The following is an 18,260-nucleotide window of genomic DNA, read 5'->3' on the forward strand; positions in this document are numbered from 1 at the left end:
ACCTAGTTAACGTAGCTTCTGTAGATTTGTAATGATGCAAAAATAGATTTTTAAAATTTATGTTAAAACTCTGAGTACATATCTGAATTATCGAAATTACCCTAAATGAAAAAGGATTTCATTGCTCTAATTAAAAGCCCTACCAAAATTAATGACAAAAATATTAAAAGGAGCTTTTCTTATGTTTTTCTTCTTCATGTCTTATCTCTCTTCTGTTCTTGCAAAAATTATCATTTCTAAAACTTGTCGATTTAAAATTTTTGAATCTCAATTGAAAATTGTACATAGTATGTACATATTTATGTATTCTGCAAACCTTTAATTAATGATGACATTTTTTATTCTTTTTCTTTTATAATAAATTTAAAACAAATTTGGATTTTTTTATAAATTAAATATAAACAATTTATTCAATAAAAAAACTAAAAACAATTCCTAATTATGTATAAATGCACTTAATTTTCTGATGATGATGGTTTAGTTTCTATTTTTTCTTGTATACCACCACCATCTGCTCCACCAGGTTTTTCTTTTGTTTTATTATCGTTATCATCTGAGTCACTGTCTCCTGTTTTTTCAATTATATTTTCTTCTTCGGAATCATGTTTTACAACATTAGGTTTATAACGATATGCTAAAAATGCAAAGAAGAACATATCGACAAACATTAAGCCAGCAAACAAGAAGAATTCAAATGCTTGAGAACTAAAAATTTTTGCTTCAGCTATTATAACGACAATAACATTACCAAAAGCAACTGTTAATAACCAACATGCTTGCAATACAGATTTCATACTTTTCGGCGCTTGTGAATACGAAAATTCTAAACCGGTTACAGAGAACATAACTTCACCTAATGTCATTGTAACATATTGTGGTACAAGCCATAACATATGTACTGAATTTGGTTGTGTTATTGTTGATCTGCTAGCGACGTACTTTTCTTCATTTTTACTAATTAAAAGTGCATAGACACCTCCTTGTTTATATTCTAGTCCGCCTTCAATTTTTACATTATCCACATATAAACTGTAAGTTGCCTGCGATACTTCTGTTATTTTATAAGTGCCGTTTTCTTGATAATTATATTCTAGTGCAACATAGTCCCCATCCTTTAACTGAATTTTATGAGAACTTTCGGTATTTGCATATATTTGTAATTCCGGTTTTCCTTTTGCTGGTTTATCAATTTTTTGTTCGTTTTTATATAATTTAGCTTCATCTTTAGTTCCTTTAATTAATAAACTCATAGGCTTTTCTTTTATTAATTCTAATGTTGATTCTGGAATTGTTGGACAATCAGGTCCTGTAGGAGTCGCGGATAATGTGAATTTTGTTCCTTTAGAAACATCAATTGCAAGTTTTTCATAAATTTGAGCAGGTCTTAATTCGAATTGTGTAATATTTGGAATATTAGTTTTAACATTGAATGCGCAGTTATAACCATTAAATATTTTCAAATCTGCATGATTAGCTGCAGGATAAACTGGGTAAGTTTTCTAAAAATAAAAATTGTTAAATTTTAAAATAATTATAAAAATTTTATATTCAATATTACAATAATTTCGTAGCAGTAAAATAACGATATTATTTTCTATTCCTTAATAGTTTGCTTAAGCTTACCTCTAATTCCAATTCAACGACTCCGGAAGCAGTAAACGCGACAGCTGCTAATAGTCCACCACAAAATAGTTTTTGTAATGGTCTTTTAATACCAATTTTAGCTAATAATGGATAGAAAAGAGCCTCATATAATGGGATGAATGTCAAAATTAAGAGTGGATTAATTAATTGCATTTGATCTGGTTTTATAACAATTGAACCAAGTGTACCATCCATTCTAGTTGCTTGCAGTGTCCAACGTGAGCCTTGTTGATCAAATAAAGCCCAAAATACTGGTAAAGGTATGTAAAGTACTAAAACTCTCAACAGTACTTTGATGTCATCAATTAATTGACGATCGTATTTAGGTTCAGCGTAATCTAACCAGTGATCTTTTGGACCATTTTTTTTATTGCGACAACGGCCGACAATAGCAGCCTGAAAATTTTTTTTATTATTTTTTAATTTAGTCAACTAATTATATTTTAAAAAAGTTTCTTACTCCAATAGTTTTTGCCACTAACATCACCATGTTACCAGCTGGTCTTCTTAGTTGGTATAAAGGTCGACCAAAGACAAATATTACTAAAATATTTTTTTTTTTTTATAAATGAACCATAAATTGTGATTTTTATTATGATTTCTTGTCTTACCAATTGATACACACATTAAAACTGCTGGTACACCAAAAGCTAAGGGGTAACAATTTTCTTTACCAAAGCAGTGGACATCTTCACGCAAAATTGGTGTTACTGTTGTTGACACCAATGAACCGGAATTAATAGAAAAATAAAATATTGAAAAAAATACTGCAGCATGTTTTGCTTGTTCTGGTAATTTGAATTGATCACCACCAAATGCAGCAACACATGGTTTAATACCACCAGACCCTAATGCGATTAGCGCCAGTCCAACCATTGTCAATTCTACTCCAGGTAAATTTAAAGGTCCTATTGCTGTTAATGATACTAACACGCTACCAAGAACATAAACACATGACAATGATAAAATTGTCATAAATTTTCCTAACCAACTGTCAGCTATAATTGCTCCAGGTATACACATAAAATATACCAACATTGTAAAAACATGAAATATTACTGTTGCATCTTTGTGATCATAATTCAATTCATATGTTAGATATAGAACAAGAATGGCTGTTTTAAAAAGAAAAATATTTTTTTTTTTAATTTTTTTTCAGAATTGGAAGGACATATAAATAATTTTTTTTATCTTACCCCGCATTCCATAATATGTAAATCTTTCGCAAAATTCATTTCCAATAATAAATGGGATTGCTCGAGGATATTTTATTTTCTGAAATTGAAAAATGATAAAGGTTATAAATGGATCGCATTTTGTTTTTAAGGATAAATATCATTTGCTTCGGACAAGTAATTAGTGGGTCTATCTAAAAATGTCCTTCACATAATTAGTTATCGTATTAAAGCCCAACATATTATGATAAATTTTGATTAAGTGTTCATTTGCAATTTTTTATTTAATATGAAATGAAATCTTTGATTTGGTTGGCATTCTTGAGTCTAAGGACATTGCCCAAAAATTCGATTTAATTTATTTTATTTGTTTAAATGATTAAAAATAATTTCGATCTTATTCTGAATTTGATAACACTATCCAACCTATTTTATAAAATACAAAAACAATGTATTTCTGATAAGATATGGCAATTATAAGAGGGGCACTCATCAATGTTATGTTTTCACCTTTCGAATAATGTAATATTAAGAGTTTTATGAAAGCTATTATTGTTCCTGAAAATAAAAAATCTTGTAACTTACAATTATCTTAAGTTTGCTAATTAATCCTCAGCCAAAAATATTTTGAAGACTGTTCATAACGAAAAATAATTTCTTCCTTAGTATTTATTTATTAATAAATAGAAGTATTCTGAAGTGTGTACAAGAGGCGTCTAAATTGAAATGGACAATAAATATTTATTATTATTAAAGTTGGGCTAATTTCAAATTTTCGTCAGTCATTGAAGTGGTTAAGAACCCACTTTTTAAACTAAATTGAATTTTAAGTACAATATTTTTTGTATATTTTTGAGTTGAAGATTCTTTCTTGAAAACTATAGAGGCTAAAATTGGTGTAATTTCTATGAGAGAACTAAGAAGCTGTTTTTTTCTTTTTGGAGCTTCGAATTCAAAATTTTTATTTGTTTCCAACAGAGCCGGAGTATTCGACAAAACAATTGTATCTAAGATATACAAAAGCAATACTTAAAATAGCCTTAGCTGTAATATTAAATAAGAAAGCTTTCTATTAAAAGCCAACATGTACATACATATTATATTCCAATAAATTAATTAAGGAAAATATTAAGCAAACATTTTTTATTTCTCCTTTGAAATTTTTATTTTGTAGATTGTAAGGTTTCAGTTTTTCAGTGCTAGAATATCTATTTTTGTTTTATAGGGCTATTGTCTCTTTAAGTTTGACACATTAAAGTTTATTTGATTTATTTAAGCTTATCAAATTATCTCAAGAGTTTGTTATTATAACAACTGTAACAAGTTAATGATAAAAGATATTTAATGTGATGAAATTGAAATAAAGCGTGTCATACTTAAGTTTTATTTTATTTTTGTAATAGTTTGTTTCCTAATTTGAAAAGAAAAGTTTTCACTTCATGTACACAAAATGATTTTATTTAAGCAAATATTTTTATGGTCTGAGTAATATAGATGAAACTTAATTTCTATGAGATTATTCTAGCTATTTCTGATATTTGCTTACTTTATAGTAGGTTATCCATGTAAAAATTATTGTTATGTAATTAAAATTGCTCCAAGTTAAGCATTTATAAAATAAGATTAAAAAATTTGGAAACTTTTGATTGAAATTCTAATAATTTTACCACCTGCCCACCTGTCCACCAAGTATAGTTGATTTATTTATTTTACTGTTGGAATATTAGTTTTCGTGTACTTTGTTTAATGCTTGAAATTTTTTATTTGGAATAAAATTTCAAAACCTCGGATTTTTTAATACTCCAAAAATCTTAATCAAAAAGTGCTATTGTTATTATTGAGTTTTTAGAATGCAGATGGAAAAAATTTTTGAAATTTTATTAATTTCAATTTAAATTTTACTGCAGTCATTAAAACCTAGGTAAATCTAATTAACCAATGTAGAAGATTATTTTACTTATTTTGCTAATACAACATAATGTAGAGTTTAAAAGCTCTTCAGACTGCGTCCTCGGTATTTTATAACTAACAATAAAATTTAATGTGGAAATGATCAATGAAAATGTTTTCATGTTGTTTAATTTAACACTAATTCCGAATACAAAAAGGGAGTTCCCGCAGTCAGATAATAAAGTATGAAGAGCCTTACTATGTATATTACTTTGTTATCGCGATCATATGACAAATAACAAACAAACGGGATCTTCATAAACATAATATACCGTTATTACGATATGCTGGTGATACGCAGGGTGATTCTGAAAGATATACAACTACATATTATACTATTGATTAGAGGATCGAAAATGGGTAAAGCATTTGTCGCGGACTGGGTTGCCAAATCTCAAGGGTTTCAGGGATTTCAACGAATTTTCAAGAAATTTTTACTTATCCAAGATTTTTTGATTATGCTGAAAAAGATAGGAACTTCAAAGAAACAGTTTCGGATACCAAGCATTCGAACTTTAGGGAAAATCCAAATTTTTCACTTGTTTTATTTTTTCAGTTTTTTCTAACCAGAAAAGTTCGTTAGAAATTTTTTAAAACTTTGAATTTTTTTATAGGATTTTGCCCAGAAGTTTAAGCTTTAATTAAAAAATTTAAAAATTTCTTATGGTACACAAGATATAGCTCAAAAACCATTTCTATGTCAAGATTTTAAAGGCCCTATTTTTGATTTTTATTGATTTTAAGCGCTGTAATTATTTTTTTATTCCTACCTCGCTCCTGAGAGGAGCATAGGGCTGGGGCACGATATTGTACCGGAACTCATGAACCAGTTTCTTACGTCATTGTTTTTCGTAGGTAGGTGACGAGCCTAGGTACGCTGTAATTATTAACTATCAATAATGTTGGATGAGAAGAGTCACTCGAAAAAATAGTTGACATTTTGAAGAACCGAATCGAAATTTTTAAGAATCTTGATAAAAAATCTGAATTTTAATGTTTTTATTGAAACGTAACAGATAATAACAAAATTGAAACGAATTTTTATACAAACTTTCAATTTGAAAAACAAAAATAAATTTTAAAAAATTTGAAATTTTTTAAAAGAAAAATTAAAATTTTGTATTAGGAAAAACAAAAAAAAAATCAAGTAGTCAAATTTTTTTTTTTTCGAAACTTTTCTTGGTAAAGAAAATTGATAGGTTTTTTATTTTTCCCAATTTTTATAAGAAATGGTGCCTATATGGTTTGAAATTTTTAAATGTAAATTTCTCACATTGGGTGCAATTTAAAAATTTGAAAAAATTATTTTCGGAATCTAGACACCATTTGGCATCTAAAGTTATTCAAATTATTCAGCTACGGCATATTTTTAAAGACATGCCATATAAATTTTGACATTTATTCTAATAGATTTTTTTTTTTTCAATAGGAAAATTTAATTTTTTGACAAAATGGAGTTTGTAAATAAAATGGTTTTGAAGTTAATAAATAATTTAATGGGATTAATAAACTTTAAACAAATTTCTACAAAAACTAAAATTGGTATACGGTTAATGAAACTAAAGAGAAATATGCGATTGAATAAAAATAGATTTGAAAGAAGAAAAACATGAATTTCTTCAGAATTTGGTGAACTTCATAGAAAAAGTTGGTAATGAACTCATATTTTTCCAAATTTTTGTTAAAGGATTAATAAATTGAATTTAATTTTAGTTTTATCAACATCTGGTTTGGTTTTAATTGAATTTGTGGCTTACAATATTTTTGGTTTTTGTGCTTTATCTTCTGTACCGTAAAAAATTTTTATTGTTTATTAAATTTATTGGTTATGAAATTAAAGTTTAAGCAGCTGGGAAAAATTTCAAGGTTTTAAAAAATTTCTTACGAAATACTCTAGTTAGAAAAAACTGAAAATATAAAACAATGCTTGGTATTCCGAAGGTACATAAAATACAGCGTACATAAAATACAGCGAAAGCTGCACTTTATTAGTTTAAAGCAAATGTTAAATTTTGGCGATTCAATTTTGTTCATAAGTATTTCCAGCTTATCAACAATATGGTGAAGTTTTATTAGCAGCACAGTAACATCATATGAGCTGTTTTACTTTTATAAAATTGTCAAAAAAATATGGCATATTTATCACTTTCCTTAAAATGGCATTGAAATATAGAACGGTAAGATAGAAACCCGAATTTTTGATTTACATCATTTTAAGGACAAAATTAGGGCAGTCAATTGTTTAATTTAACAAATCTCTTTTAAAATTCAATGATTTTAAGAAAAAACTTGCTCAATTGGGAAAAATATTTCAAAAAATATTACTTCAAAAAATTAGACCTCTTAATTTTTTTCAACTGCGTAATATAATTTCGGAAATAAAATTTTGATCAAATTTTCGAAAAATCTCCATTGAACTACGAAGAATTGAATTTTGAAATAAAATTTAGAATTATTAAATTATATTTCCATAGATCACTTGCTTGGAATTGCAGTTGCGTGTCCTGTTTTAGAATAAAAAATATTAATTTAGAGGTAAAAATTCAATATACATGCATATACACAGGTATGTTTATAGTATTTTATTATAAACACTTGTTTTTATTTTATATACGCAACAGCATGACTCTTATTAGTGAATTAAATCTAATCAAGGGCGATTATTAATTTTATACCCACAATAATTTTTAATTGATTTCAATGTTATAAATTGAAATAGAATTTAAAGTTGGTAATTCTAATTATTATTTAGGATGTTAGTAGCAATATGATTAAATCAATTTTATTTTATAGCACAATATAAAAATAACCGATATGGTGCATGTTTGCCAATATTGCTCTTACATAACTCAATATACTGTTATGCAATTCCATAAACTTTTATTTATATAATCAGTCTAACATTTATTGGATTAATTGCTAGGGCCGTTTACTTAATTGCAAATCTAACGCCAGTCTAATTTATTCAATAATAAATTTTTGACAGCAGAATACTGTAGGTTATTGATTGTTATACATTTTGAGTGAGCTGGTCAGAATATGGTTCACAAATTTCAAGAGTTGATTCATCGTCTATCATTCATATTATCGAAATCGATTATACGTTTCTCAAATATACTCCGACAATTGATTTTTGGATTAATTATTTCTTTCTAATTTATATAGGTTATTTAGTATGTCAATACACCTTTCCGAGAAAAAAATATGGCGATAAGTATAAACGTATGTTATTGCCAAAAGTGGTGTGGTGATTATACAATTTCTAAAATTATATAAAATTTTTACAGTATTTTTCCATAACCATGTTCAATGATAGTTTCAAGTGAATTCCAAGAAAAGATTTCATATAACGTAAAGATAATAAGACAATGTACACATAGGTATACACAGAGTACAACTTATATAAGAAAAATCTAAAATATATGATTGATTTTTAAAAAATGGATTTTTAGGCAATGTTGAAAATTTATAGTTTCTTTTTTTTTTGAAATTTTGTACGAAATTTTGCTTTTGTGCTGTAATTTTTTGTATTCTTGCATAAACTGAAAATTTCATCTGCAACTAGAAGGCAGAATTAAGATAATAAGACATTGTTAAAGGATTTTCGTTAAGAAAAGTTTGGAATGTTCTTTAAGTTTTTGTTACACATAAACTTTCCATCCAATTTTAATAAAATCAAACAAATTATAGAAACAAATTTAAAGTGTGTTCAGTCTTCGACTAACTATGAACATTTTTTATTTGAAATTTTTTTTTATTTTAGATAGCATTTGAAAATCTTTGTTGCTTTACGAAAGAACATGGTAATTTTGAATAATGAATTTAAAATGGAAATAATGGATTTTAAATAATAATGGAGAAAACAGGCTTTATTTGAATTGTTCATAATTTATGATAAAAATTTTAAGTAAATAATTGATTTAAAATTTATTCGATATGAGACTGCATTACTAGGGGGCTTACATACCATCATATATCTGACATTATTATAGTCTAACATCATTTGTAATCTTAAAATTTACGATACTTTCAACTCACCTTTTTCTGTGACTCAGCATTATTTTCATCTTTGTCAATTTTATTCCAATCATTTTTACTTTTATCCAAATTTGAACTTTCAGGTTGACCTGAAACATCATAAGAGTTTTTACCCATTACACACAATTAAATTAAAATAATTTTAAAAAAATTTAAAATATTTTTTTTTTTATTATTTATTTTTTTATTTTAAACTAAAAATTTCATTTATTTTCATTTGAGAAAATGTTTAAATTTTGCGCGTATGTTTGAGGCGAAAAATTTTTTAATCTAATTTTAAAAAAAAAATTTTAATATTTAATTTTACCGCCGCACTGTATTAGCGCATACGAAGTCAATTGTTGGACTAACTGTGATTATCAAAAATTTTTTTTTTAAAAAAGAATTAATTGTAGAGAGTTTCTAACAAAAAATAACAATTTTTTTTTTTCTAAATAAAATCGATAATCTCTAAATATTGAATATAGAGAAAAAGGGGGGTTTTTGGCTGCCGATTATCAAAGGACAATCAATAAATAAAAAAAAACAATTTAATAATAAACAGAATTTTTGTTGATTAAAATATTATCATTCTTTTAATCGAAAGTCATATATCATAAATTTTCAAAAAAATACAAATGAATTATAATAGAAGTTACTGAAATTTACATCTAAACATGTATTATATCTGACCGAATTTAAGATAACATAACTTACCTTGCGATTTGAGATAAGAATTTTTCAACTTACGAATAGTTGAGATAACTAAGCACCTATATACATAATTACAAGTATAACAAGTATGACTAAACTATTATATGCAAAATTATTATGTATCTTATTTGGTATATGTGTATGTTATTATAATGGAGGAGTAAGATAGAATAACTAGCAATATAATACATATATTTATCTGAGAAAAGAAAAATATTGTTGTCAAAAAAGTAGACAAATGTCATTAATATACAAAACGCTCCCTATTGATAAGAGTTTTAAGTGAAAACACAGATGGAATAGGTATATAAATAAAAGATTATAAATTCATTCAGAGAAAACGAATTCATTCATAAATTTCTAGAATTGTTAGTAAAGTAAAATTAATGGAGTAATGGAATTAAATAGTGAAAAGTTTGATCCTTAAAAATCAAATTCGACAATTATATTTCATCTCAACCTTTAATGGCTTTAATATGATTGTTAATATATGTAGGTTTTTTGACAGTTTTTTGATAAACTCAATTTGATCACAGGTTTTTGGGTACTCACTCTTGAGCGTCGCATATTTTACATCAAATTTTGAATTTTTCTTACCTCAGTTATTATACTCTTTACGAAAAAATTTTGTTGCAATGGTAATCTTTTGTAGGAATACGTATAAAAGAATGTCAAATTTAAGAGCGTATATATTAAAAAAATTTAAGGGAAAAACTACGCATTTCTATATTATTGCATACTAAACGATAAACGAGTTCAATGTCATCTCTGAAATAGATATGAAAAAGTAGGTCAAATTCATTTAAATCGTTTAAAATTAAAAAATATTTTGTAACTGATATTTTTTCTTGTTTCGATTGAAAATTGTTCCCGATATTGATTAGGCGAAATGATAACGGTAGAATTAGTAGTTAGTTAGAAGTTTTCGGTTATCGTTATTAATGCGTTAAGTGCGCATTGTTAAACTCTAATTTATTTACATTTATTACAAGTGTTTTAAATTAAACCACCCATTGGCAAAAATAATAAATAAATGAATAAAATATTTTGTTTTACAGTAACCACGCTTAGACAAACTATAGCTACAATTGATTTTTTTTGGATGAAAACAGAAAAAATCGAACACATTGATGAGAGTTAGACAACACTAAAATTTCAAATTAAAGGGAGTTTTAAAAAATTATCTAATTAAAATTCGCATAATCATTTATCCGAAATATTTGGAATTCGTAATCCTCATTGTGCCTTAAACGTTGTAATAGTTCCGAGAAAATTAAAAATTTTAATTGCTTAAATGTTCAAAAATTTAAAACTTGAGTGCCTCTTAACCTTGAACATAATCAGAAAATTTAACAATATTAAAAATATACGTAATAATATGAACCAAAATATTTACAAAATATCAAATTTTTAATAAGGTCATTTAAATACGTATACGCATATTGTCCTAAATTAGATATTTTTTTGGATTTGAAGGATTAAATGGTATTAAAATATTAAGGTAACAAGAGTGTTGTAATACTACTTTAACAAGCTTATATACTTAAAATTTGTATTGAATTTATAGGCTTATTAAAGTAATGATATTATTTGTGTAATAGTGTATAATTACAAGCGAAGAACCTACTATTAATTAATTCAGTGTTGGGTAAACAGATGGAATTCCTTTACACAAGAAAACTTAACTTTAGAACTCGCTTCTTTCATCATTTCAGTTCTAGGAGTGGTTGTTCACCTTTATTCTCGCAGATAGCTTTATAAAAGAAATGTTAAATCTGTAATGCACAAATCTTATTATTTATACTCCACCCAGGGTAATTTGAAGTGTTACGCAGGTGTGGAAGAAGCGCAAACAATGTTTCAAGCCAAAACGAATAGAGAAAACAGCACTTATTCTCGTTATTATTGGCTCTTGTCCTGGTTGTCGAAATTAATCTTCTTCAACTTTTGGGTATGGTATTCTAGTTTTCGGCCGTGATGACATTCGGCGGTCAATCAACATGTATCATATCAAACATATTTTGCCACTATGTTCTAGTTGTTATTCTTCAACGCAAATGGCGTAGTGAAACGACATTTTGAATTTTTTGGTAGGCGTTCAGTGATGTTCGCCAAAAACGTAAATTTAAATATAAATTTTTTTGAAAAAATATTAAAAAAAGAATAAATAATAAACAAATTGAAAAAACTTCCATATTCAATGACTTCTAGCAGTAACGTCTCTTCCAACAAGAGTACCACATCATTAATAAAATAACAACGCGAGTGGCGTGTGTCATACGAGTGATAATCGGAACAAGGCTCTTTATAAACTCATTGTTCCTTTAAATAAACTCAATTTAATAATGGTTCGGAACCCAATTCGGAGCTAATATTATTACAATAAAAAAGTTATTTTTCGAACTAGCTTATTTTTTGACATTTTCAAATCCAGATGATTTTCTTATTACTGTACTATTCTCATTTTATAAGAAGGGCAACTTCTCAAATGCAAAAGAGTATTATTATTATCCTTATCTAATAGATAGTTTGATAAATTTATGGTACTGTCATAGGATTAAGAGGTGAAATATATAAATCATAATATTATTATTAAATTTAATTAATGACTTTTAATTTCGAAATAATATTATATAGTGCTATATATGTATGTAACCATTGACCGTATATTACAAAATTTTTTAGATAACAAAATGATTTTCAATTATCAAAATAAAGCTTTCGATTCCAAACTTTAAATTTCAAATTTTAATCTAGTATATAAGACTTTAAAACTTTCATTGGGAAACTTTATTTTGATTGAATTTATTGTTATAATAATTTTAGAATTATCTGATTACAGGTATTTAGAAGTATTTTTTTGCTTTTTTTTTGGGATTTTCTGATTTGCAACTACATTTTGTACTATGTATGTGTATATAATATAAAGTATTATTAAATACAACTACCTAATCCTTGAAATTTTTTATTATTTGTTTTATCTTTTATTTACAGTTAATTCTCTTATTCGTCAAATGTTTTTGAGGCTCGTTAAGTTAAGAAATGTGAAATGGTTTTTTTTAAACACGCTATACATTAGAAATCAAAAAATAAATAGAAATTTGTAATGAGGTTCTTGCAAAAAAGTTCTAGATAATGGGTAGCGTGTTTAAGAATTTTCTTTAAAAAATTAGTAATATTTTGTAGTAATTTTCAAAACTACTTAAATTGTAATACATAGTGTGACAGTATTGAAATTTTATAACATTCACACATTTATGAAATTTATCGGTCATTAATGATTCTTTTACAATTTCAATAGAAACACACAATATCAATTTATTTACAATCGATTAATTTGAAAATCGATTGTAATTGTTGATGGGTTGTTTTTGCTTTATTATCTATTGAATAAGTTATTATTAAATTTTTTCTATAAAATTTATATTATGTATGTTCATATATTATGTGTGAATAGGCATAATTATTTACATAATATAACACAATAAAGAATTATAAATTAATCGTCTATTATCATAATAGAGATTACTAAAACACAAATATCATTATTAGTCGATATTAAAATATTTTTTATCGCAAACGTTGATTTACGGCTTATATTGAATAGCATTATTGGTAATCTTTAAATATGTACCGACTTGTTACCATCATTTTGGTCTGGTCTTTTTATATAAGTAAAAGATTATATTGAATTTTGTCAAATTGATTTTAAATTATAATAAAAGAGAAAAATAATTTACGAATTAAGTGTAATAATAAATTTTCACATAATATTAATAAAATTGATAAATTGACACATATTGGAAGTCTTCGTCTGCTTATGTATGGAATATTATTTATGGAGATCTTATACTATTGGATTTAATACTGTATGTTGGAATAAGTGCAAATGTACTTTGAAAAGGTTTTTTACTAAAAATTACATTGTTGTAATTGTTTTATGATATTAAATGAATAAATGGCGACTACGAAAGTTTACTGAAAATGAGTGAGTCAATGAATGTAGGAACCAATGGAATTGATTTTAAAAGCATTGTCAAAAAAATTTGTATAAAACAAAATTCAAATATTTGAAAATCGATTCGGAATTTGGCTCCGATTCAAAATTTTTAAAACTGACACTAAGCTTTTTTTTTCTTTTATTTGGTATTGCATGACTTTTGGTAAAATGCCTTCCAGATGCATTTCGAACTTTTTGTTTAAGACCTTTTAATTTCCAATTTCATTTTAACAAATAGCTTAAATATAGTTCAAGAGACTCAGGATCACACGAGCTGGCTCCAGCTCATACTGCTTAAACATAGTTCAAGAGACTCAGGATCGCGCGAGCCAGCTCCAGCTCATACTGCTTAAATATAGTTCAATTGTCAGTAGATTTTTATAACTTGCTTATTTTATTTATTTTTATTTATTTATTGATAAAATTTGTAGTGATGGCGAAAGGAAAAGAAAATTGAAAAATTTAAGAGTATTCAACCTGGAAATATCGAAATTCATCGAATTCTTTTTACTTTTATAAAGTTTTATCGAAATTTTATTATATTAAAACGGGAAACCTCGAGACAAATATTAAATAAAATTGTCTGATTAAAACGATTATTCGAATCACAATGAGATTATAGATGAGATTTTTTATTATAAGAGTTTTTAAAAATTTAACAACTGATTCCATCCTAAAATTATTATGTGTTTTAAGGATTTATTGAAATTAATTGGAAAAAATCGGAAATTTGTTCAACACAAATGTGTAGAGTACGATAATCAAAAGAAAGTTACTATATTTGCCAAAGTTTTACCATACTTTTTATTAATATGAATTTTGTAAGTTTTTTTGTGTTCATTTTGTAAAATGTTTTAACATATTTTCTTATGCGGGGTTAAGAAGGTATTCCCCATAAGCTCTTTGAATAAATTGTGAAAGTACAAAGCAAATTTAACATCAATTTATTTTTTATTTAGCAATTTAATTTCTATTACTTAGCCAGGCAAGTTTTGATGTTAATTCTGATTTAATGCAAATTTTCTTCTATTAATAAATTTTAATATAGCATCAATTTGTAATAAAATGCAAAAATTAAATTTTAACAATAATATCGTATTAATTACGGTCTCATTTAAATTAAATATGGAAAACCTTAAAATGTTTTAGTACAAATTTTATTCATAAATCTATGAAGGGGCAGAATTAGACTTGTAAATAATTTTGTTCCATCACAGCTTAAAAACGCCTTGTCCATTCTTAAAATTTCGTCGTTTATGGTGCAGTAAACAATTTTCAAAATTACATATTTTTTTTTTCAAATTAATTTTGAATTTTATTTTTCTTAAACACTTTAAACTCACTTTGAATTTCATCCGTACTCATATTGATTAAAATTAAATAATTTTTTTATATTTAAAATCACTTTTAAAAATAATAAAAAAACTTTTTTTTAACAATAATAATTTTAGATTTTTAATAATAACTTAATTTTTTAAACTTAAGTAAACAGTCTTCCTTTTTGACTATTTCTAAGTTTTTTAAACTTAGCAAAAGAATTTTATTGTTTGAATTGAAATTCTAAGAAGAATTTTTCTTAATTTTTTTCCAGTTCAAATCAATACAATCGATTAAAAGCAACTGAAAGAATTCAAAAATATTTTTATATAAGAAATTTTTGCTAACTTTAATTTATAATCCATAATAGGCACTATATGTGCTATATATTTTTGCTATCAATACAGCAGAAAAAAAAGAGAAAGAAAAGAAAAGAAAACAGGTACTTGTAAAATTCAAATATTCCATTGTATTCAACAGATATCGTTACTTATATTATGTATATTATAGTTAAAGTACATAATATAATTTTAGAGATTAAATTGTCTCCTTTATAAAATTAAAAAGAAGTGCAAAATTTGAAAATAAAAATAAAATAATAATAACGGTAATCTTAATGAACAAAATACTTTTATTAACTGTTTGTTCAATTATTGAAGATAATTTTAATTAAATGTAATCGATTACATCTATACATTTGTATAGAGAAGTACTTGTAAAGAGTATGCTAATATTTATGAAAGAATTGAATTTATATTCGATTTTTAGGAAATAGCGCCATCTATGTGATTTCCAATATTATTGTTGAAACGGTAAAATTACAAGTTAGTGAATTCTTTATATAAAATGAGCTATATTATAAAGAAAACTTATATTTATTAGCCGAAATTATGTATATTTCTGCGTTTGAGACGTATTTTCCTTTAATTCTATTAACTGCAAACAAAACTAATGAAATTTTGTATGTATGTGTGGGCTTATACACAGTGTTTAAAATTTTTAAAAATTTTCAAACAAATGAATACTGCTTTTTGGAACGAAATCAGTATTCGTATTATATGAGATACATGCAAATTTTGTATTAAAAAATTAATGTTAATCAAATTTGCTACTACATTTATATACGTGTTGCTAACTTAGAACCACTCAATAATTATGGAAATGCAAAATCTACAACAAATGGTTCATAAAAGCGGAAACTTAATATTAAAGAGAACAAAATAACACAACTTATTTATTAAAGAAGAATTAAATTATTTTTAACACCCTTCACTCGTTACTGCAATACCCTTTACTCATTGTATTCTAATGTTATGTTAAATTTATTCTCTTGATTTTTTAATAATAATTCATGTATACAATTAAAGTTTATATGTAATTGATAACATAGACAAATTTTTTATAGGTATTTTTACTTCTGATTCTAATTAATAATTTTTAATTCCTGTATTGTAACTGCAAATAATTGCAAAGTCGCGAATTTCAAGAATTTTTAATTTATATACATACACATACATAGGTAATTTTATGATATTTTCATTATTTCAATATTTAAATATGAGAATAGTGTTGTCGGAATTAACGAGTTAGTTTAAATTATGAATAGTGAGGGTAATTTCAAGTCTCATATTAAAACAGAAAATTAAAATTTCGATTTTGTTTTATGGTGGCAGTCGATGATTAATTAAAAAAACAAATTATGTTGTTTTTAAACGTCTAGCCTTATTTTTTATTAAAAAATTTCTAATAATATTTGGGTTATATATTTTATTATATTAAATTCAATTGTCATACACTCATTACATAAGCAAAAATATTTTATTTAACACAAAATTTATGTCAAATTTCATAGAAGAAATGAGTTTGCTTATTTTTTCTTTTAGTGTACTGTAATTAATACGAAATTATTAATAAATTTGAATGATTTTTTTCTTAGATTTGCATATACACACATACATGCGTACATAATATGCGTATATTATCAGTAATATTATTGTTCTTAATTTAATCTTATAATAATTTTTATGTACGTATGGTAATACTCGTGTACTTATATACTTATCATAATTATAAATAATAAATCTTTAGTGGTTAAGTGACGTAAATTGAATTTTACCTTGCTTTTATCTTTTAAATTATTTAAATAGATAGGTTATCGACTTAGTGAAAGTAAGTATGTAAAATGTCAAAGAATTATAAATTGACAAGACATTTAAATGAATAAAAATTTTGAATATGTAGGTACTTCCTTAACAAAATCATTATGTTAAACGAGAAGAATGTTACTTAAAAGTACAAATGCATTCGGTTAAAGGTGCAAAAAAAGAACAAGTAAAAACGTTTCAGTCGGTCTGAAACGTGAACTGATGATACACTTGCACCTTGGCAATCTGAGTATAAAGACTTCTTTATACAATATATAAAATTAGCTTTTATGGTTGTATGGCAGTTACACGAACCTTTCAGACATTCTACAAAAACTTTACCGATATATCTATAATTCGACATATGGCTGTCAAGTCACATCAACCGAACTTTATTATTTTTTCGAATAAGTAAAATTGTCTTTTTGGAATTGTATGGCAGTTACCCGAACCTCTCAAGCCATGTCAGAAAGACTTCAAGGATACATGTGACCTATAACTAGACACATAACTGCCAAATCTAATGAATGTAGCTTTGCTATTTTTCCGAATATATAAAATTAGGTTTTGGAGTTATATGGCAGCTAGATCTAGTGCAGTCATTCTATTGAAATTAGAGTACATGTAAAATTCAATTATACACACGTATACAAAATTTCATATTTATATCTTTATTAGTTCTTCAAATATTTCAAACAAACTCTTTAAGTTGTATTGCAGCTATTCGAACCCGTTGGCCGAAGTGGTATGTCCTTGGCATAAAAGAAGAATAGGGTTCGTCCTTGGCATAAAAGAAAAAAACTTGTGAAAGTTTGGTCGTTTTTGAGTTTTCTTGAAAGTTTCTATTCGTTTTTTATCGGACGGACGAACATGTCTAATTCAACACAGAATTTCACGCGAAGCAAGAATATATACACATACGTTATGTCGTTATGCATATATGTATACATACATATTCATGAAGATGCTGGGTATAAAAATGAATCATTTAAAAAATTCCAAAATTATTTAATTTTATTTTAAAAATTCTAAAAAATGAATAGAACCTTATAATTATAGTATGAATGAATTGAAAATTGAATCTTGAAAATTTTAAAAAAAATTTAATCACCACAATATAAAATGTGAACCTGATAATAGTAAAATTGTAAAGGTAAGGTAAACTAGTTTAAACCACATAATATATACATACTTAAGCTTACAAGATATGAAAAAATTATAAAATCTTTATAATATTATGCGTGAGTGTATAAAGTAAAGAATAGTCTAATGTATTTTCACCACTACTATTATTTTTGT

At 25.5% G+C, this 18,260-nt stretch overlaps 1 protein-coding gene across 1 annotated transcript; it reads right to left on the minus strand.

The window, feature by feature from the left end:
• Positions 1-409: 409 nt before the first annotated feature.
• LOC129618732 (peptide transporter family 1) lies at positions 410-14,971 on the minus strand. Its single transcript, XM_055533684.1, has 7 exons — positions 14,844-14,971; positions 8,808-8,896; positions 2,841-2,919; positions 2,256-2,759; positions 2,105-2,187; positions 1,624-2,040; positions 410-1,499 (listed from the first exon to the last, which is right to left on the minus strand). Exons 1-7 carry the CDS (start codon positions 14,863-14,865, stop codon positions 456-458), a joined length of 2,238 nt encoding a protein of 745 aa, XP_055389659.1. The 5' UTR covers positions 14,866-14,971; the 3' UTR covers positions 410-455.
• Positions 14,972-18,260: the final 3,289 nt, after the last annotated feature.

Source organism: Condylostylus longicornis, unplaced genomic scaffold (assembly GCF_029603195.1).
Source record: "Condylostylus longicornis isolate FDR11 unplaced genomic scaffold, ASM2960319v2 ptg000010l, whole genome shotgun sequence".
Lineage (NCBI taxonomy): Eukaryota > Metazoa > Arthropoda > Insecta > Diptera > Dolichopodidae > Condylostylus > Condylostylus longicornis.

Bases quoted from the DNA above. Each gene is read 5' to 3' on its own strand.
- LOC129618732 (XM_055533684.1), bottom strand. From the start codon at position 14,865: ATGAGTACGGATGAAATTCAAA. The intron at 2,760-2,840 runs GTAAGATAAAAA...TTTTTAAAACAG, and splicing joins TACATATTATGGAATGCGGG to CCATTCTTGTTCTATATCTA. The intron at 2,041-2,104 runs GTAAGAAACTTT...AAAAATTTTCAG, and splicing joins TAGTGGCAAAAACTATTGGA to GCTGCTATTGTCGGCCGTTG.